Here is a 23,369-nt window from a genome sequence, read left to right on the forward strand (position 1 = left end):
CCAGTCGGTACCAAATTTTAACTGGTAGTGTTTCTTGTTTCCGTGCGAAACACACAACATCAAGTGACCACAGCGGGGTTTCAACCAGCAACTTTTTGGTGAGTGGCCTAACGCCCATGACCACTGAGCCATGGGCTCCACTAGACATACATTACTTTGTAAATGAGATTAATAAATATAATTATGTAAGCACTTAAGTAGCGATTTTAATGAGGTTCATAAGTTATGTGCCTATCAATTTTCCATTGGACTATTTTTGTGAAGCAACGTAGAATTTAAAATTGAAAATTTGTGCTGGTTACGGGCCACCGTACCAAAGAACTGCAAACATCCGGGATTGACCTATATACTGGGTTTGTTTACGTTTTATTCTATTCCATTACTTACACATCGTCAAAACGTGTTTTCTATTTTCATGTTGAATTTAGTATACTCGCGTAACTAATTGTATTTTTTCTCATTTTTTGGCAACTGACATTCAATGCTTTAAATTTTAATACTTGTAATGTTATGTAGGGAATGATCGCATCATGTCATCAATGGTAAACAATGGTAAAGTTGTTTGAGAAACATCTTGTTCAGCTGTTCTTCAAATATATTTTATTCTTACCATTGCATGAATACTTGGAGTGGTTTAAATTTTAAATCTCGATTTATGTGGTACATCTATACCGTAATATTTAAACTTTCGTTTTAAATTTTCGAAAAAGACGCTACGGGCACCTATTCGGGGCATATTTTGTGTTCTCGTTTAAATACCTTGATTGACAACGCATGCACTTTCTGGGACCGACCATCGGTTCTAGCTTTATTTTTTTCCCTATTTTACTACAGTTATTGCCGAGACCAAAAAGCATGCCACAGCCATTATTCTCCAACATAACACGAACGTCATCGATTAATTAATTATCAGATCATAAATACATATATTAGTTTCGCACTGAGCATGAACGTAAAAAATTAAACCATGCCATGCCTTAGTTCCTGTCAAAAGAATGTGTATTGTTTCAAACGTTTCTTTCCAAAAGCTCTATGCACCTGCTTTAAGAACCTCGATCCTTATGACCTTTGCACTGCGGGTTTTTACATACACAATAACGTGTAGCACACTTATTAATTATTGAATTATTATGATGATTCTTAAATATGTTATAAATGAGGTTAGAGTATTTAATATCCATCAAAAAAATATATGCACGCCGTCTGTATTTTATTCAAACCGACAGCCGGTGATGGATAAACATGTAAACTATTATACTAACATCCCAAAAGTTAGCAACTTCTCTTCTTTTCGCTATATTTCAGGGACATGTCGCATGTTTTTCAATTTTCGGATTTTTTAAAATAAAATAATTCTATACTCATTATATTAAAAATAAAGTTAAAAATCGTTTTTATAAAATTATCTGGCTAATTCATGAGTTTGAAAGCGATGAAATTAAAATGTCGCGATATGCATATTTTCTCTCGATATCTACACTTCATTATGTGTGACGCCATATGCGACCTCGAGCAAGAAGGTGCTGTTAGCCATCTTTGTAATTGGATTAGATTTAAACGACAATTAAACGATCGCGAATTATCACTTATTTAATTGCCGATAACGGGACATGATGGGGAATAGGGAATCATTATTTGAGTATTATGAGGTGATAATTTTGGTCGGGTCGTGATCAAATCCAATAAAGGCCTAAGGGCTTTATGATAGATTTGATCACGCTCCGACCGAAATTATAACATCATAATATTCAAAGAATGATTCCTTATTACTTATATTTATAAAATTTTAAGCCATCGGACGATTACGATTAAATATTTAAATATAAATACGCAAACCCCACTGGAGCCTCAATTTGGCGCCAATTGAAATTATTGGTTATATAGTACAAAATCGATACGTAGTGTTATCACAGGCAAAGACACTATAAAATGTAAATATATTTACTTAGTTAACCGTTCTGGTTACACGAAACAGCTGTCTAATTGACATAGATCGTATATCTGTAATAGAAACGGTGAGTGGAAAATCGGAGCTGTTAGTAAAATAAATTTAAAGTTTTTGTCATCGTGACTATTGCAGAATAATCTTTTTGATTTCGAAATGTTTTAAACATATAATGTAAAAGCCTTCGCTAACGCCTTGGCTTTTATACTTCAAGACAACATTTCTCGATGTAGGAGATTTTTCTGCAACAATGACAAACAATCGTGCTTTGTTCTTTTATTTTTTTCAACAAACGGTTTGTCATGCTTTAGATAACAATTCTGGTTGTTCCTTTGTGTGAAAAATTAAAAAAAAAATGACAATAACCAACTGTCAACGATCTCAAAAATCCATAATTTTAATAATGCCTATTTCTTTTCATATGTTCGATTCACCATTTTTTATAATACAAAGACCCACTAGAAGTCGCATACATCAAACGCAGTTTTAATGGATAAATTTAAGCAAGTTGTACATGTTCTTAAATTATATTGACATTTTAAATTGAACATTGATACGCCGATTTTGTTTTGTTTGTTTGTTTTTCTTTTTGTTTGTTTGTGGGGTTTTTTTGTGTTTTTTTTTTTTTGGGGGGGGGGGGCGGGTAATAGATTGAATGCGGCTGCATTATAAGCTTGTAATGTTTACACTTAATATTTGTTTGAATTTGTATTTTCTTTATAGGATGGATCATCATGAAGTAATCAAACTAAATGGCGGGTGTGTCGCATGGAGATTGGCGTGCTGAGAAGAGTGTTGTTGAGTGCAATAGATATATGCTATCTAAAGAACTGTATTGTGACGTCATATTCAAAGTCGGCGATACATTGATCAAAGCACACAAGTGCATCCTTGCAAGTAGAAGTTCTGTGTTTGAAGCCATGTTATTTGGACATCTTCCGGAAACTGGTGACGTCATATGTATAGATGATGAATTTATAGATGCCAGTTTATTTAAAGCCCTCTTAGGGTAGGTATGACATAATCCACTATGAATAATATAACAAAAGTAAACAGAGTTCGGATTAAAATTTTACTTTGGAATATATTTATTCTTTAAAGAATTGTGATCCATTTTTTGTATCAATAATATCTATGTCATTAACAGAATCTTGAGTATTTTTTAAACAAGATAATTCGTTCATTGAAGAATGGGATAATTTCATAATTTAAAAAAAAGGGGGGGGGGGGGGGGGGGCTTTATTTGAGAATAAAAAAAAAAATCATATTATTTATGACTTGCATTTATTTCTAAGCTGATAATTAGTAAAATATACAATTGGAAATGTAACAAATGTCATGCATGCATTACTGTTACAGTGAAATTTATTAATTCTAAGTATCATTATTAAACATTCAAGATAAACTCTGAAAAAAATAATTGTTGACATGTTCACAAAATGGATTAATTTTTGTATTGAAATAAATATGTATAATATTAACGCAGCTTTTTAAGCAAAACAATCTGCATTGAGGATATTAAGTTAGAAAATACAAAGAAAAGTAGAATATTATGATAAAAAAAAATTAATAAACCATGTTTTACAGAGTCTGCATTATTTGTTATTCTTCTCTAGGTTTATTTATTGCGGAGAGGCGGAAATCAACGAGAATACAGTTGTTGAGACTTTGTATGTGGCGGACAAGTACTGTGTTACCGAACTCGTTAAACACTGCCACGCTTTTCTCGAGGCCAATATTTCCGAAAGCACACTATTTGTAATTATACAAAGTGCTGAGCTATTTAACAATTCAAAGTTACTTTCAATGTGTGTGAACTTCATTACTGAGTCGAAGTCGATTTCAAGAAAGATATTTGAGTCCCCAAGTCTGTTTTCAATGAGCAGAGAGTTCTTGACTTGTTTGATTAAATCTGATGGATTATTTTTAAAAGAAAAGACGATCTATGACAAAGTGATGCTTTGGGCGGAACATGGGTGTGAAAAGGAGGGGAAAGACAAAAACGACCCAGCAGAAATTCGTCGGAAATTAGGTGACCTTCTGTTTCAGATACGATTTCCATTATTTTCCTTAGAGACATTTTGGAGGGACATAGCACCGAAGGAAATTTTGTCTGCCGAAGAAAAAATGGAGATATCGAGGCTCAATGTCGGGGAAAACTTACCAAATTCGAAGTTTAACCGGAATAAACGAGGAAATCTTGCAGATATCTTGCGAGTGAAGGAAACAAGTAAAACATGTGATTGGGCTGCAAATGGACAGGAGGACTGCATTGATTTTGAAGTTGATAAAACGGTCGAGCTATGCGGTATTCTCTTGTACGGTAGTTCAAAAACTCCTTACACGTATGTTGTTGAGGTCCGAATTTCTTCTGTAACTAGTAACAACTGTTTATTACATGTACCTCCAATGACGCTAGAAGACAGTAAACCGATATTTCCCATAAAATTCCACAAGCCATGCGAAATTCGCGCCAACGAGAGATACAAAATTTGCGTGAAAATGAAAGGTCCGAAAAGTTTCAGTGGAGACTTCTATGACCACGTCAAACATAGTGATATTTCAATTCAGTTTTTTGGCAGCTCCTACACAGGAAATGGAACATGTCCAGAGTATGGGCAAATACCGGGACTTCTGTGTGCCGTAAACGTTATAAATCCGTGAATTGCAAAATAATTTAATTTGAAATAAACTATTTAATTTATTATTACAGATGAACATATCAAAATAAAAATTGAGACAGACTTACCTTATAAGGAAGCTAATTATTTTGTGTGTGCCATGGAAGTTATGAATCTTTGAATTGCCATTAATTTATGGAATATTTAATTATATATTCACATGTCCATTATGCAAGTATACATATATATAAAATACCGACATATCGTAATAGGTAGCTAAAAAGAGTGTTTGCCAAAAATATTATGAATGCCTGGGTTTCCTGTGTGAATTTTAATAATCTGTTTATTTGCTTAGTATAGTTGTACATATCAAAACAATTTGATACATACATATTATACATGTTTAAGTAAGCTGACCATTGTTGGCCAAACCGATGTGTTGAATTTACTTAACATCTAAATGTAAAAAAAAAAAAAGAAGGGAAAGGGGGCCACTGTCGGAATAATTTAATTTTGATCTTTCAGATAACCGATATGCAAAATGGCATTCGGTTGATCTAATTTTTCCTTCTTATTTTGATGTATTTGAATTGAAAGGACTTTATATGGTTTGAGCCTCAAATGGCCCCCTTAAATGAACATTGTCATTTTACTGTAATTCCTTGTTTTATTTGTGCAAATATACATTTGAATTTTTTTCATAATTTTCATTTTGATTTTTGTGGCCACAATTCAAAAATATGACATCATAAAGTTAACCTTTTCCCACCATCTTCTTATTTTCAGCATAAAACTGCTTCTTTTGAAGCAGTTTTTCTTTCAGGAAACATTGAGCGACTGCTTGAACAAACAAAATATTTTCACCAAAAATGTATCTCTCCAATACTTTTTAGTGACAAAAAGTTCGTTCTTGTTCAAAGAGTCGCTCTATATTTCCCTTTAGAAAAAAGATAAGAAAAATGTCCATTTTTGACTGATTTTGAATGAATTATAAAAAATACGTCACTTCTGACGTCATATGCTGCCAGTGGGTGCATATAAATCAAATAAATTGGTTAAAAATATATTTCATGTCATCTCTTTTATAAAATAACACAACAACTTAATGTACCTGAATCATTTTAAAAATAGCGAATTATGGGGCCAAATTTGACTAATATCATATATAGTTCTTTATTTATTTATTTTTTATTTATTTATTCATCAGCTTCAGTCGATCACAGCTATGCGTCCTTATGAGGCATCCGACAAACTTTACTACTTGCGAACACATTACATTCAGCACTGTTTTTGTAAATGTTTGATTAATAGTCTTATAACTAAGGAACATTATTTTGATGTATTTGAATGGAGATTTATTTATACAGTTAAATAATGATTTTCATCATGTTTTGTTTTTCCATGTATGCTCAAAGCTGCTTGGTCCGATTTTACATCAAATTTTGTGTTAAACCATAGTTATGCTAAGTAGGTGTATAATAACATACATTGCAGTAGTTTTTACCGTCACTTAATCATATTTCAATGAAAAAAAATAATGTACTTCTTTATACAAAACAAACGACCTAAAACGGGTATTGCGTTTTTTCGCCTCATTCATATTCGTCCTTTATGTCGAGGCGGGAATTTTTTATTACGACTTTAACATCGCTTTTAATACGGGTTAAGTTCTCGCAAATCAAAAATAAACCTGCGTTCATTTTGTTCACTATTATTTCTGAAGTCTTTTTTTTTTTTTACAATTGATGCATAACATGCAGCTTGATTAAACCCAAACATCCGGGGGACGAAACCAAACGGTTCCCTTTCCTAAACATTCCCATGATGCATTTTGATTTTTGTGTCTTTTTTCTCTTTTTTTTTATCCCATGAAGAAACTTTTTTTCTTTACTTTAAATAATTCTCTCTTTGAAAGGAGACCGATTCTGCTTGACTAAATAGGCGAAAGTTTATAAGTTTTTAAGAAAATTGTTTTTTATGGAAAATTATTTGATACTGTAATAGCTAAAACCATCGGGCTATGCAGCTTGAAGAATTTCGCTCGGAAGTACACGTTGCCTACTAAACGTAAACTTAAATCGTTCCATTCTATTCGGAAAGTATCAAAACGGAATTTAATGGTTCAGCTATGTCTTTGTTTTATTCAAAAATTGACAAAATAAATTTAAAAAACTGTAGTTTACATTTGCTTCAAGTATCTGCCTCTCTTTAAACAATTTAAGCGATGTTTTTGTATGATTCAGTGATCATTTCCAACGTATCGTATTGATAATTCTGCCATTCACAAATCAAAATCGACATGTTCTTTAAGTGGCTCTAAATTATTTGGTAAAATGTATTATACAAGACTAGTTTTGTATTCTCAACCAATGACAAATCACTTTGCTCATGAATAATATGTGGGAATTTTATCATCTATTCACACTATGTTAAAAGCATTTAAGTATTCAAAATTTTATTTCTTTCTAGAAGTCTGCTGATTTCTAATTGAATTGCATTATTTATTTGCATTCACAAGTAGGCAACACTTTTAAAGCCTGAAGTTTGAGTAAAACCATTATTAAGAACAAATCATTTTTAAGAACCATCAGGACCAATTCAACCAATTCTGTGATATGTATTTTATGAGAAACATCTTCTCATTTTCATTTTTCTTTATGTATGGAGTGCATTTGGAAGGTACTTTTTCTCGACAATATAAAGCTGAGCAGGTGTTTGTCAATAAGCAGGTGCTTGACAATTTACTATCAGAGGTCAACTGTCCTACAATTATAATGTGCACTGTTCTCTGTAGACAGTTGGACTGCGGATGTTTCGGATTCAAGCCCATGGTCCACAAATGTCGCGTCCATACCTTTTGTAGACTTGAGAGTACACTTGTTAACGATACAGGGTGGGAGTACTACCGAACTTGTAAGTAATTATTAATAATTTATTAAGGTGAATGTACCATCGTGGCAATTTTATTTTATAATAGTCGTTTCATTTAAAAGAAAATATATATTCAAATTTTAAAGCTAAAATATTTAAGGTCTTCTATTTTAACTAATCACGCTTTAACTAAACATCCATGTCTTAAACTTTAAGGTAGATGGAATGGTTAAACTGTTGATAATTCATACTCTTAAATAAATATATTTCAAGTAAATTGCGGGTATTTGAATAGACCATTGCCTATGTTAGGTTATCCAAAATAGATGTGAACCATTTACTTAATTTCAAGTCAGCTGAAACGACTGGAAAAGTTATTGTATTTAATTCAAACATATTTTATGAATACTAAAATGAATAAGGTAACAAATATAGCCTTTATAACATGTTCCCATGTGATTGTATTGGCAGATACAAGTATGAGCCATGTAGTCCTTTTTTTACCTATCTTAAGAAGACTTAATTGTCAACAAAACTAACCATCAGATCGATTTTGAATTTTAAGCTTTATTTTGTGAAGCTATAAACTATAATTTAATTTTTAAAAATCCATATATTTTATTTTTGAAATTGTGGAATTTCCCTAAATTTTTATATAGAGCTCTTCTTGAGTCTTCTAAATAGGAGACAGATATAGTCTAGGTCTAAAAATGGCCAGGTCCATTTAGCCCTCTTAAACCTTTGACTGGTTGTTCTTGGCATACAACACCTGGTTGGTAGAAATGTGCCATATGGTACCATATCTGTTACCTTTTAGCCACTCTGTGGCTAAATGAATTACAATTTCATGTAATGTAATATGTAATAAAAGTATCAGGGAAAAAAATGAACAAAACGTGTAACTTATTCTGTTTTGATGAAATCATATATCATCGCTACATTGCAGTATTTTTGTACACTGTCGATGATTTCTGCTTTTTTTTCTCGATGTTGCTTTGTGATGTTTAAGATATTTTGTAAACAACTATGTTGTCAAGAAAACATAGTTATTATCTCGGAAAGTGCGAAGAAAACCAAGAGGACGGTGTGTGGTCGATACATTCTTATGCAATTTGTCGAGTTTTGATACGGTAAGGTCAAGATTGATTTTCCCGTTTAGATACTATTAAATGTGTTCTTCTTATAAGAAAGTCAAGATAAAATGTCCGATTGGATCTCGATCTGATCCCAACATCGCGACAATTCTCGATTTAGGACGCTTGTGAACGTGCAGATACGTTTCTAGAAGTTAAGATGCGTTCATCAACATGATAAGCTACAATAGGGCAAGATAATGCCGGCAATAGCTTTTCACGATAAAATTAGAAGATGAAGATGATCCTGATATAAGTCACGGTGGATCCCGATAGTATATATCTATATTGTTGACCGTAATGACACATCGCAGTGCTGCGATATAATATCGTCTCCTCCAAGATTGGCCCAGATCATCACGATTGGGTATTGATGGGAACGGTTAAATGCGATATATTGAACCGATGCAATGCGGCGATGTGATAGGTTGATAATTTATGATTATATTGATAGAGGTATCCAATTCAGCTACCATTGGACTCACTGAAAGGTAGAAGTCCATGTGTTTGTTCTAACACAGTTGTTCAACAAGTGTGTGAATACTCACCAGGTTTCCTCATTTACTGAAATAGTGTGTTGCTTAAATACATAATACAAATTTTAAATGGTATCTTTTGGGGGAATTTGAAAAGAAACATTCTGCATCGATATACTAGTACTCATTTGCACGTATCATCTACAAGCAAATACATGTATATATATTCTTTGGTTGATATTTGTTTGCATCAAAGACTTTTGATTCATTTAAAGAAATAGTTTATAAATGCGTTGCTGATGGAAAAATCGACAAAGAGTTTAACGATTGAAGACGTGAAAAAAGAATACGTGATTTCATAAAGCCATTCAAGAGAATTTTAATGGTCACATTAAGACGATATCATTCCAGGCATATTTCAAACAGAGCAAACAACTTATCAATAATTACTCTACTATATTGCTATTTATTTCCCAAATGGATTATAAAGATGTTGGTTGATGTTTTACCAAAAACGCAGTAACCTATATTTTAAATGGTAAGAACAATTCATATATATTGTATATTGAAAGTAGCGGAGAGGGGAAAGAAGGATTATCTTGCGAATGATGAGTATTTTTTTTTTGAAAACCGATAGTTTTAAATATCCATACGCTGTAGCCAACATTTTATTTTGCGCATTATGTTGTTTAAACAGCTTAAAAAGTATTCTCAGACTGATGAATAAAATATGATATCATTTATCAACGCAAATCATTGTAAAGTTAAAAATGTATATCAAAATTGCCAACTTTACTACATCTTAAGTTCTTTTATTTTAAAAAAAAAGTTATGTGTGGTTTGTTTGTTGTTTTATTAACTTTTTTATTATTTGATCCAAATTATTTCAAAGTATACCTCGCGTGATAACTAAGACATACCCTACAAAAAACGAAAATTTGTATTTGGATCGTCTTCGCGAATATTTCTCGCCGTAAACCAGTCGTCGTTGTCGAATGATTGTTATAACAAGACCAGTTTAGATAAGGCTTGGTCGCGAACATTAGTCGTCGCGAACCAGTTTATCGGAAGTAAATTGCAAAAAAGTTGTTGCAAATAAAATTTGGTTTGCAGTAACTAGACGTAGGGCAGAATGGGTGTACAGGACACAGGCTCATAGCAAGTTCATTATATTTCAAATGTATTTAAACCTTAAAAACCTTTATATCAATAACGGTAAGGCTTTTAGCATGTAAAAATTCTTATCTCAATTCGGATCGAGATTGCACTAAAAATATCATAAGAACTATTATTAGATGACTTTGCAAACCGTATATATCATTGTGTTTCCACTGCATCTTCATTCAAAATTAACGATTTGAATGTTCAACTATGATTAAACAAACGGCTTTCAGAAATGGTTAATCAATCTTTTCAATTGTTCTTTAAATTTCACTTAACCAATTGTACGGATTTAAATTGTTTAGATAATGATTATACGCACATGACGATTGAATTACTATTTTTTGCATTACAGTTTTTCTTTTATCTTCATGCGTTTTGTTATCTTAAAGATTATAAGCTTAATTTAAAATATAAATACATACTATCCAATATTTAAAACTATTTTAAATATCTGCTGAATTTTTTGTAAGATTTCAGTTTAAAGTCTCAAACTGCTTGACACATTCAAGACTATTAATTTAATGTCGTGTTATAATTTGTAGCGTGGATAGAATTCATGAATTCACAGTACTGGGTTGGTAAGGATCTTGCAACATGGCATGGAGCAGAAGTGAGTGATTCATTTGCTTACATGTACCCTTTTTGTGTCTTCAAGCAAAAACAAAATACACTTTTTGCATGAGTTTCCAGACAACTGCTTTTACACGTACATTTACGTTTTCACTTGTTTTCAATTTGTGAAACTTTTTTTTTCATTTTTTTTTCATTAAAACATTTCAAAATAAAAAAAATTTAATAAACAAATACAAACGTATAAGTTTTTTTTTTTTTGGGGGGGGGGGTGTCTTCTAATGTTTAATCTATATTCACTGAATAATTTTAGAGCGACATAAATACTTTATTTTTTCAGTTCTCTCAGTCTTTGCTATCTAATGAAACGTAATATGATGTTTAGTAAGTTATATGAAGATCATCGTATAGGTTTTTTCCAGTTAATATGCAGCAACATCGGTGCCAACTTAGTAGAAATTGAATCAACGGAAGAAGATGATTTCATTCAAAGCCTCGTTTTCAATTTGACAGGTAAAACAGATCTAGTATTCTTTTTCTCTCACTTTTCCAATGATATGTTGTTTTCATAAAAATCCATGTGCATCAATTGTCGTCACATTTATGATAATAGTAATCAATTAAAATACAAAATTGTGGGGTTTTTTCGATTAATCTTGATTTTGTGAATGATTTCGGCAATCATATCCGCGATAATTGGTGCTTCGTAAATAATTACGAAGCCACGACATTGTGTTTGTTATTTATTTGCCGCCTAAGCGAAGTTAGAATATTTTGACAAAGCCATATTAGAGGGAGGATGGAGTTTTAATTATACTGTTGAATCATTAGAATTCGTAGCTAAAATTTCGTGGTATTTATGAGTTTGGTTGTACATCCTCGACAAAAACAAATATTGAAAGAAGAAGTCGTGTTACTGAAAACTGACGAAATCAAATCCTCAAGAAAAAGCAAAAAAATCTACAATACACGAAAATTAGTTCGTGCGAATTTAAATTATTCCAAAGTACATGATTTTGTAAGATATAGGTCTTGTTCGATTTATTTTAAAATAGAGAGCGTCTGGTTGGGTGCGACGGACATCGCCGAGGAGGGCACATGGTTGTCAGCGGAGAAAAACACGACGCTCACGTACGAGAATTGGTATCCAGGGCAACCAAACAATAATGATGGTAACCAGAACTGCCTTAGTCTGTACGAGCCGTTTAATCATACATGGTGTGATGAGGACTGCAGTGAGCTGTACCAGTACATCTGTGAGAGGAAGGCGTTTTGAGACTTCGATTAAATGACCTCCTACATAAAATTCAAAGGGCTGATCACGGTTTCTCATCGTTTTTTTCGTTTTTTGGGGGGGTTTTTTTTTTTGGGGGGGGGGGGGGGGTTTTGTTTGTTTGGTTTTTTTTTGGGGGGGGGGGGGTTAAGTTTTGTTTTTTTTGTTTTTTTTTTTTTTTGGGAGGGGGGGGGGCGTGTTTTCATTTTGTTTTGTTTTGGGGTTTTTTCCGTGGGGGTGGATTTTTTTTAGGTTTTGTTTTCTTTGTTATTGTCGTTTGAAAAAATGTTTAATTTTCTTTCAAATTTTCTTTCAAATTTAAAATTGATGGGTTTGCTTACAATTTCCCTCTAAATTCATGTTATGTACTGTATTGTATTTACTTTATAATTTATTTATATGCATGCTCGAGTCTGGAAATCTTTTACCGGGAGGGAGAGAGATATTGGAGTTTGCCGAAGTGGGAGGGTGTTCCGAGGCATTTTTGGTATTTTTATATGTCAATTTAAAAACTTTAAGAATTTTCCATGAAGGCGGTCTTGACCACCCACTCCCGAAGATTTGCGCGTCATATAAATTTATTTTTATGAATCGTTGAATATTTATAAAAGAGTGATTCCCTCGGCACTTGGGTCAAGGAAAATTTAAATGATTTAGTTTTATCTTATATTTTATTTGATGAATAATCAGTAGCTTTCAAACATTGTTTTTTCTTAGTGTTATACTTCACATACAATGTATTCGTTTAAATAAATGATGGAAAAACCGTTTTATGTGTCTATGTAAGGAAACAACGTACTTTCTATGCATATCAAAGCAAAAAAAGTGACTTTGAAAAGAGGATTGGCAGTTATTTGCTTAAGTTTATTTTGCTCTAAGGAGCAATATCATAGTCACAGTTGAATACTCAGTCCGCGACCCAAAGTACAATTTTTCAGAGATTTAAAGTTGTCACAATAAATAATCAATCTACTTATTGAAGTTGCTTTAAACACTGTGCCGGATAATAATGCCAGTGCCAAGGTAGATACCAAATTAACTTATTTTGTTTTTAGTGTGTTTCACCTGACAGGCGAGATGTTTTCCTTTAAAAATAAATATCACATAGAAAAATAATAATTTTCATATATGATCTAATTTTTCATTATAAAATATTGAAAATCATATATACATGTAGGATTTTTTAAAAATCCTACAGGAATTATATTTTCCAAAGGTGAATATTATTTCCTGCAGGAATTTGATTCAGACAGGTAGGTTTTCCGAAAAGAAATTAAGCTATTCTATCGGATTTAAATACCCTAAAGGAATTATGTTTTAATTTTATCAGAATTTAAATTTCTGTTGAAATTTTAATTATAATTCTAAATATCCTACAAGAAGAATGATTTTTCTATGGGAAAATATATTTTCTTGTAGGAATTATTCTTAAATGGTTACTAAATGTCTCACCTGACAAGTGAGATAAACTAATAACAAAGGTGGTCATAATCTCTTCAGGTATCTCACTCCTGACGTTTTGATTTCATTGCGCAGATGTTCATTATAAAGGAATATGATTTTATTAATTTAGACCTCACATAAAGATCATCATGACAGAAAGAAGCAATATGAATTTTCAATATACTTTTCTTTTTATTATACTTTATTCATTATTAAGGTCTTCCGTTGGAAACGGAAGACCTTTCTATTATTGTGCGGGTTAAGATTTTTCTTATTTTTCTTTTTTTTTTTTGTTTCCTAGACGCGAACTTTGAGGCTTCATATCTTGCTCATTTCTGAACGGTTTTTGCTCAAATTTGCAGGGCTAATGTACTTTACAAAACACTATCTTAAGCAATTCATAAAATTTAGAATTCCCTTTTCGTTAAAGAGTTATTCCCCTTTTAAAATTTTTTAGGGCCTTTTGTTTCCAGACAAAGGCTCCGAGACTATGATAGCAGGGAATGGGAATCCAACGAATTTGAATAGCAGAGACATTGTAGTGGTGCACATCGGTTTTTGTTTTTCGATTACTTTCCTTATTTAGAAAAAGGTAGGGGGTCAAAAAACAGGATTCAAAAAATTGCAAAAATTTAGACATATTTTCCTTTATATCTTTTAAACGAAAAATAATTTGTTAAAACATGTAGAATAAAAGTTGTGCAGAATACCAAGGGCTTTTATTTGACACCAATAAAAAAGGGCTGGACCCTTAAATTAAGGGCCAATAGCCCCTAAAAGTGTTTGCTTTATAACTCAAAAACGGTTAGAATTTTGATATGGTTGTCGCTGGAAAAGTTGTTTGTTGGGATCTCATAAAGGTCGTAACAATATTATTTTGTAAGTGATTTGTGTAGTATGAGTGTAAAAAGCTTTACATGTTGACATGTACCTGTTTTCATTTGACAAGTAAACGAAAGTCTTTGTGCGTACAACTGGCATAAAGTTGCCGCAGAAAGTATGCTGGTTTATACAGGAGGCAATAGTTTATTAGAATATTTTTTTGTTGTTGGAGTACATGCCTTTTTTTAGGAGTTTAAGTCATTGTTGCTAAGTTCTTATAGTGCACAATCATTAAAAACGGCAATTGGAAAACAAAACATTCTTTTTCTTTTCTAGTAAACCACAAAATATGGAATTAAAAAACTCTATGCATTACATTTTATTTATGAACTCCATGCATTTAAAATCTACCTTGAATCAGAGCTGTGTGTATGTGTACCATTACGTAAGTTCTCCCTCGCCCGCGGCCGAGAATATCGGTCACCATGCTCGCGGCTGGACTACCTAGCGGTCAGCGGTTATCTAATACACGAGAGCTGTGTCTCTCATATACATGTATGAGTTTATTTAGCCGCGAACTCAAGAATTGGTTTCGTTTTGATTACACATAATTTTTTATGGATTAAACGATTGGGTGTCAATTAAGAAATCGTTCAGTTAATTAATAAAGGCAATGTCATTCTCAATCTAAAGCAATAATAGACACAGATCAATTATGGGTTTTAAGTTTAAAATAAATAACTTCTATTTGATAGAGTATGTTCATTATACTGCAAACTTTTCAAATCTTCCTGGGTTCTGAGCTGTGCCTGTCTGTGCGTTGTACATGTACCTTTACGTAATATATCCTTCGCCCACGGCCGATGAGATCAGCCACGGCTGCACTACCTAGCGGTAATTAAGCGGTTATTTAATAGACAAGATTCTCACACCGCGACGCACACTTACATGCATATGAACGTGTTTGAGTTAATATAGCCGTAAAAACGGGAATTCCATCTTGTATTTATTCAATTGAACATTTGAGTGTAAATGAATATTTGAGTGTAAATGAATATTAATGAGCGATATTACTCCAAATCGTACACATCGTAAGACATAAATTAATGGTTAGTTAAATTTGTTAATGTAAAATATGTTTTACGGTGCTACCGTTCTGCCGAGCGCAGCAAGAATTACACACATCTTGCATCATTGTCAACTTATAGTTTTATTTAGGTATCAACGAACGTCAAAGAATTTTTGAGAGAGTATTGCTCTACAATAAGTATGCAAATGTACTAATTTTAATGGTTATGATACATACAGCGCAACCCCCTACCCCGAGAGAGAGAGAGAGAGAGAGAGAGAGAGAGAGAGAGAGAGAGAGAGAGAGAGAGAGAGCGGTTCCTGTTTGTTGGTGTGTAATTTCCCACTTTTAAATTTGATTGTCTGACTATATGCAATATCTACATAATTTTTTTAACTGTTTATTTTATTTTTTCATTTTATTCCTTTTTATTTAGTTCAAAATGTCATATTGTTTATTTCCTCCCTACTCATATACGTACATGCACAATAAGCTTAAAAATGGATCGATATGACAGTAAATATGGCTCTTACTAGTATATACACATAAAATCTCTATATTAAAAAAAATTAAAAACAAATCATATGTCAATGAGGCAGGTATCGCAGTCTATACTGAAATAGCCAGTACACTCATTACAGATGTTTGATCCACCTCTAAATTTATCGCGGGAAATATAGCGCGAGTGCACTGTGACGTCATCCATTACTTTGGTCGTCTTTGTTTACGTTTCTTGACTCAATACGGAGGTATGGAAGCATGTAACAAATCGTTTGAGCCTCGCCAAAGCATATGCGGTACTCAAAACGTGTCTTCAAACTTCAAGTCACCGTAAATTACGAGTTAAAAGTTGGCCATTTTTGGCATAGCACCACGGGTGAAAACATTAGAGAGCATTATGGGACGTAGACAAAAAATTTTGTTTGATGAACTGTAGGTTTAGCTCGTTCTTTTTCCCGCGCACACTGGTTCTTAGAGCTCGCTTCGCTCGCCGGCGCTGCGCGCCGACGAGCTGCGCTCGCTAATATTTAAACACTGTACAAATAATGTTTTAAATCACCCCCCCCCCCCCACACACAAATAGTAAAGCTTTAAATGGTGATCGTCCCTCGCACATGGCTGAGGAGAACCGGCGCGAGTGGACAAGTAATCCGCGGTCGGTTCGTGTTCTTCTACATGTACCTTATCACGCGTTCATGTTTCATATTTTGCACGGACACAACTACATTTTATTATGTTTTCAACTAGTATATTCGTTTAGGATGAAAAGAAAGATGAAAAGATAAATTCATTAAACTTGTACAGTTGATTAAGCATTGATTTATAGATAGCGTACAAGGTAGTTTAAAAATCAAATTATAATCAAAGTTCCATGTAACATGTTTGCGGTAGGTGCTAGCACGATAAAAAAAAAATGTCCTGAATTGAGGCATTCGATGATTTTTTTAAAAAAAATTTTCACATGAATTTTAAACAACTTTAGATTAGATTCTATCGGTCACATATTAATCCCTTCTGTAGTTTTTCTACATGGTCGTTCGTTTCTTTGTAGAAGCGAACTCATTGCTGCCCCCCCCCCCCCCTCCCGTCCCGCTGACAGGAGTTCGCGCTGGATTTTTTTAATTGTCAAGATCTATCGAAAATCATTTTTGGTGCCTTCTTTTCATGTGTAACATTTTGTTTCACTTTCCTACCCGTTTGTTTATTCGGTCAGTCTGTGTAAATTCAATCGCCACGTGCGACCGAGAATCTTGTGTCGCTTCAGCGCACACAGCTCTGAACATATATAGCCCCAGGTCATCAATTGTTATATAATTGAGTAACAGTTGACATTGTGCTTTTACATAAAATAATAAATAATAAAATCATCCAGAAAAAAAGTTACCGTAACTCAATAGTCAATACCAAAAATAAAATCCGTATGATTGCAAACTGAAATCGGTTTTTCAGTATTCGGCGGGATTTGATTTTTCTGCTATCATTAGTATTTTTATTGGTTTCAGAGATTACGATGTAAAAACACAAACAGTAAATACACCTGATATTATTTACATTGATAATTTTTAAAAAATATTTAAAATTAAATTAGTCACATTCGTAAGATAAAAATGTTCTACGAACAACCGATTATTTTTTCCTATGTCGTATCATTCGTAAATAAGTATGTTCTGTACATATATATACATGTACCTCAGAAAAAAATCAAATGATTACACAAAAAAGAAAGTTGTAATTAGTATTTCGGAATTTTTTTCTGAAAGTAATTTCACATTGTATTGAAAAGAACAAGAAATAAAAATGATTTAATTTTTTGACTCAATATTCGTATATATTACCGGCGCTTCGTACATGTGTAACGGCGTACAGTGTATAGATTATTATAATCTGTTCGAATTAAATACCATGCGTAAAGATTCCCATAATAATTACTAGTAATTGCATGACGGTGTACATTGTAGGCAAATCCCTGTGTGTTAATTACTTCTAAGACTCTTTGTTTTCCGTTAACAGTGGTTTGAATAATTTTCAGATAATTAATAAATTTTTTGTAATTTAAATTGTATGCTTCATCAAATACTGATTCCGATTACCTTGAAGTCATTAATTTTCCATTGGCTATTGACAAAAAAAAAGAGCCGCTTGACAATCCAATGAAAACAAATACACAGAGTTTGATTGACAGGTTCAGCCAGGTGCAGAAGACACCCGATGTCCGAGGTTATGTGTCCTGCTTGTACACAGTCAAATGGTCTCAGTAAGAGTTATCGATGTAAATAAATAAAAAAAATATATATGCTTATAAAAACATGATCGTTTAAGTTACAGCGAAGTACATTGAAGCGTTTTTATGGGTTTACTCCAGAAAAGTTTATACCTAATGTTTTGACTGACCTTTGTCCAATCAGATCGTAGCTGGGCGGAGTTAAGACATTGCCGCTCGTGACTTGAATGAGAGAAAGAAAAGAGAGAGAGATTATAAGTGGTGCCGATAAAGGAATAATCATTAGTTATAAACTTGCAAACAAATTAATTAAAGTCTGTATATAAAAATTACATGTATATCCTATATTGTATAACTTTAAAGCGTTTTAAAAACGATTGTGAAAATTTCTTCGGCCGCGCGCCGTCGACAACATGCACATGGATAAGAATGACGTAGCTTATATCCAACTAAATTTCCGAGCATGGAGTCCGAGAATACGGACATTAAATATTTTGAAATGCGAACGAATGATCACTTATGAACATGATGAATTTAGATGTAGTGTAAAGGAAAGGCAACGAAGGCGGATGCTTAGTGGAAAAGTAAAACGTCTAAGGTAAAGAATGTTTCACACTGAGTAACCATGAAGAAAGTTTTTATACAAAGTAAATTTACAACCTATGTTTAATTCCAGAAAGATTCGTCAAACTTTGATTTGATTATTAACGGTAACACTTGTAATAAAAACAGTTTCTTAAATATTCGTACAGTCTTCGATGTTTGACATTACCTTATCCTATTACTGATGTATATCTAGATATCGTTGTTCCCTGGTTAAAGAATTTCAAAACACTTGAAAGTTTCATAAATTTATAAGATATACTATACTATGTCCCGAGTTTTTTCTTCCACCACTTTTTGCTTGATATATTCAATATATGATTCAATAATAGTAAATACCTTAGTGCTCAAACTACGTTCATCCACTTACATGTATATGAAAAATGTCCAGATTATGTGTTGAAACGCCCCCTCTACCGCTTCAGGTTTCAATACACATCCCAATATTGAAAGTCTAAAGGGATTTTGCATTGCATCAGCCATTGATAAGCCCGGATGATAACGTTAAAAAATTGCGCGAGGTATCCCGATTAATTCGGAATGAAGAAAAGATGTAAACATTTCCCATTATAAATATCCGTAAGAAAATTGTTTTCGTTCCTGTGAAATTTTATGAGTGAAAATTGTTCAATAAAGATATCTTGATATATTCCCTTTCATCAATTTCAGTTGTGTTTCTTTCACAGGTATGTGTATTTTTATTAAAAATCATCAAAAATTGATAGAAACAATAACTTGGGACATACTATAGACCGTGATTTTTCACTTTATACGATAACTATTGTTGATAGATAGTTCACTCATCTGCGTCATCTATAATTTACTCCATTAACCAGTTAACTCTCTCTCTCTCTCTCTCTCTCTCTCTCTCGCTCTCTCTCTCAAATTAAGTCACGACCAGTATTGTCTCAACTCCGCCTTCTACAATCTGAATGGACAAAAGTCAGTCAAAACACTACGTAACAACTTTTCTGGAGGAAATGCCTATTAAAAGCTTCATCATTTCTTGTAGAATTTTTTTCATTAAAATATCTACATGTACAAAAGAGTTTTGCCAATCACAAACAGTTTAAAGTAATGTAAAACACGGGCGCCATTTTGAAACAATTAAATTGTCAGAGAGTTCCAAATGAAATCTGATGAATGTTTCACGCGGTTCTAGCACGCTTTGCCCGAAACAATTTACACGCTTTGCCCGAAACAGTAAACGGTTTACACGAAACGCTTCACAATCACACGAAACGCTAAACGGTCTACACGAAACGTTTGTCGCACGTAAGTCGCACGTTTTTGGTGTAGTAGTACGTTTCAGGGTCTGTAAATTTTGTCATCACGCAACAATTCTAAACTTGCACATAGTTTTAAAAAATTTAGAAATATCTTTAAATAAAGAAGTTATCTTACAGAAAAGGTTACGTGTTTTGTAGGCGGGTTCGGTTTTTAAATCAAAGTACTGATGTACTGACGGGAGTTGATTTTATCGAATATTATTTATTTTAAAATCAACGATATGCTAGTTTGCTTGGCAAGTAGTTTGTAATCTGCATTTAAATTATGCACATTTTTATAATATGATTTCTCTGACTTTTCCGACAAGAATTTCGAGAAAACCTCTAATGAATCATGTTGTGTTATATTTTGAAATAGAATTGATTTCATCAAACTGTGTTTTGGTATTCCAAATATTTCAAAAATTGTATGGATCCAACCAATAATGAACTCTAGTCTCGTTCAACCAGATCTTCGGCTGTCTCCGTTAATCTCCGACAAGTAAGAGATACCAGGTCACGTGATAGCTTGATGATGCGACCTCTAAATATAGACTGACTCTCTACTTGCCGGAGATGTAAGGAGACAGCCGATGGTTGAACGAAACTATATATTGAACTCTGGCGTAGGAATACACACGACTACAAAAAACTTCTAATTGTTCGTACCATTAAAAATCTGACTATTTCCAAGGTATTTATAAATAAGTTTCCTTTAAAAAATGCTTCAGCGTATATAACATCGAATTTATCGATTATTTTCAAGAACGAAGTCTTGTCAGCGGCGATGATTTGTGCTTAGGTGGAAACACAGTTTCAGTTTCGGTTTGCTAGAGTAACTGCATAGGAGAGATGATTAAAATCAACTCACCAAAAACACAATTCCTGACATGAATCATGAGTACATGTAACAATGCTTGCTACCCTCTGAAAATTTAACTCCCCATTAAACATCTCATTTTTAAAAAAATGTTTGAAACGATTACATAAACTGTGTTCGACAGATAGTTTTCCTTAAACATTTTCTTTCTTTCTTTTTCAAAACACGTTTTATATACAGGCTTTCAATCACAACACATTTTTATAACAAAAGCAGAACTGAAAGTTTAGTCATTATAATTTATTGACACCATATCACATACATTTTCAACTCGCAGCAACAACGGAAGACCTACTCGTGGCTTTGCCACGAGCTCTGCTCTAGTTTATATGTTTAACATTTGATTGGTTTGTGACATGTTCTATAGGTACTGAGTGCCTTGTACAAATCTAAATTTTGAGCGAGTGATAGACGTTTAGCATAAAAACATGCAAATATATTCAGAAATTTTTTAAGCCAAATTTTGCGAGAATTTTACCTTTGAAGCCATATATATATATAATTTGACATCGCTGACCCCCATGTGTTATTTCGTCAAAATGATACTGAATACATATGTAGGCAAACTGGATTAATCTTATAAAAATCTTGATATTCAAAATGTTTTTATTTCCAATCAAATTGTAACTATTATAGAAATTGTCTATTTTAAATGCGAAAATGTCACACAAAAACTTATGCAGCTTCGAACAAATATTTTCGTAATCCCTCTATTTAGTGTGATCATGTGCATAATTAAAAACACTATTTCAAGAAAAAAGTTTGCTTAATCAAAAATACTGACAACAAATCCTAATCAGGCTGAAATCGCATTTTAGGTGCTAAAAGGCCATAACTCAGAGGGAGGAACAATAAACTCCCATTATCTTTATATTTTTTAAGCGTGATTTGTCTTAAGATTTCAATGAAAATGAAAATTTAGGGGTGGGATATCTTGAGACAATAGTTTATTATATGGCAATTTGAATTCTTCGATACATGCAGCTTAGACGGGTGCAAAAATGCCACCTTGGCACTGGCATAATTATTCAGCATAGTGTTATTTACATCATAAAATCGCATGGATGCCTATATCTTTCTTAGAGTTAGTTTCACATCAATTACATACACAACTGTTAAGTAGAACTCTATAAAGATGTACACGGATCCCGTAATTGACGTCTTCAATAAACTCATTTGACCCCCCCCCCCCCAAAAAAAAAACCCAAAACAAAACAAAACAAAAAACAAAAACAAACAACATTTCAGTTTTAGAGCCTCATCTGGCGATAAATAAACTTAAACGCATTCTGTTTGTCATTAGCAAGGTAGCTGAATTCTCCCGCCACTATTGGGGTAGGTTGACGTGCTGCACGGTATCTACATGTATCAGAAAAGTGAGTTTCCCTTATGTAGCGGTCATGTTGGCGTGTTGTTACATGACATGTTGGCCTTTGTGGTGAGTTTTTAACAATTTCTGTTGCATTGAACTTCCGGTCAAGCCTTAGAATGATTTTGCAGTGTCTGTAAAAAATATATAACTCAAATCTGTGATGGAAATTATGAATTAGGAAAATCTGTTTTATGGTATAGGACTTCATTTTTAAAGGTTAAAAGTAAATATAGCAAATATAGTGAAAGGAAACAAACCAAATGTGCACCGAGCTCTGCTTGAACCACGTCAATTGATCTTGAACGTTCTTGGGCAGACACGCGCAGCTTTTTTTTTTTTTAAATTCTGTTGATGTTTTTTACAGTCAGTTAAAGATAGGGAATCGATCCACTTGAGTCCTTTTGAAAAACATATCCGAGAAACATATAGAGCACGCTTTTCAACGAAAACGGCCATGGTCGAGAAATTACTTACTTGATTAAAACTGTTTTGACATGAAGGGTTGAGGATTTTAAACAGCGGTCGATATTGGCAAAGACTTAAAAACTTAAGTTAAAGTTTTTTGTAATAATAAAAAATAAAAGTGGGGCGTTAGAAATTGTTGCCGGTATATGTAGTGAGAGTTTCATGTAAATTTTTAACTAATAGTTTCATAACTAAGGACATCATTTTCATGTATTTCAATTGAGATCTATATAAACAGTTACATAATGATTTAAATCACGTTTTGATTTTTTTATATATGCTGAAGGATTTCGTGTGGAAGTACACTTTACCTACTTAATGTAATCTTAGTTTGTTCCTTACTATTTCGGAAAGCCACAAAACTTTGTTTATGGTCCAGCTATGTCTTTGCTTTATTAAAAATTAACAAAATAAATAAAAGTTGTATCATAGACAGTTTACATATGTTACCTGCTTTTCTTTAATTTTTTTTGTATGATTCATGAATCGTTCAAAACATCTTATTTATATTTCTGTCATTCATAAAGCAGGGTCGATATGTTCTTTGTAAGTGGTTTTGATTTTTTGGGATAAAAAGTATTATGCAAGTTTTGTAATCGCAGCCAATGACAAATGACTTTGTTAATAAATAATGTATGGGAGTTTTACCTTTCTCTATACACCATTTTTAGA

At 32.8% G+C, this 23,369-nt stretch overlaps 1 protein-coding gene across 2 annotated transcripts; it reads left to right on the forward strand.

Moving 5' to 3' along the window:
* Positions 1-78: 78 nt before the first annotated feature.
* Positions 79-12,056, forward strand: LOC128173663 (BTB/POZ domain-containing protein 6-like). Of its 2 annotated transcripts, XM_052839335.1 has the most exons (6): positions 79-98; positions 2,669-2,954; positions 3,562-4,253; positions 10,753-10,820; positions 11,203-11,293; positions 11,836-12,056. In XM_052839335.1, exons 2-6 carry the CDS (start codon positions 2,698-2,700, stop codon positions 12,054-12,056), a joined length of 1,329 nt encoding a protein of 442 aa, XP_052695295.1. In that variant the 5' UTR covers positions 79-98; positions 2,669-2,697. The 2 variants fall into 2 exon arrangements, with proteins under 2 accessions (XP_052695295.1, XP_052695294.1); XM_052839334.1 differs by lacking the exons at positions 79-98; positions 10,753-10,820; positions 11,203-11,293; positions 11,836-12,056 and adding an exon at positions 308-353 and having other exon boundaries at positions 3,562-5,224.
* The last annotated feature ends 11,313 nt before the right edge of the window (positions 12,057-23,369 follow it).

Source organism: Crassostrea angulata, chromosome 2, assembly GCF_025612915.1.
Source record: "Crassostrea angulata isolate pt1a10 chromosome 2, ASM2561291v2, whole genome shotgun sequence".
Classification (NCBI taxonomy): Eukaryota; Metazoa; Mollusca; class Bivalvia; order Ostreida; family Ostreidae; genus Magallana; species Magallana angulata.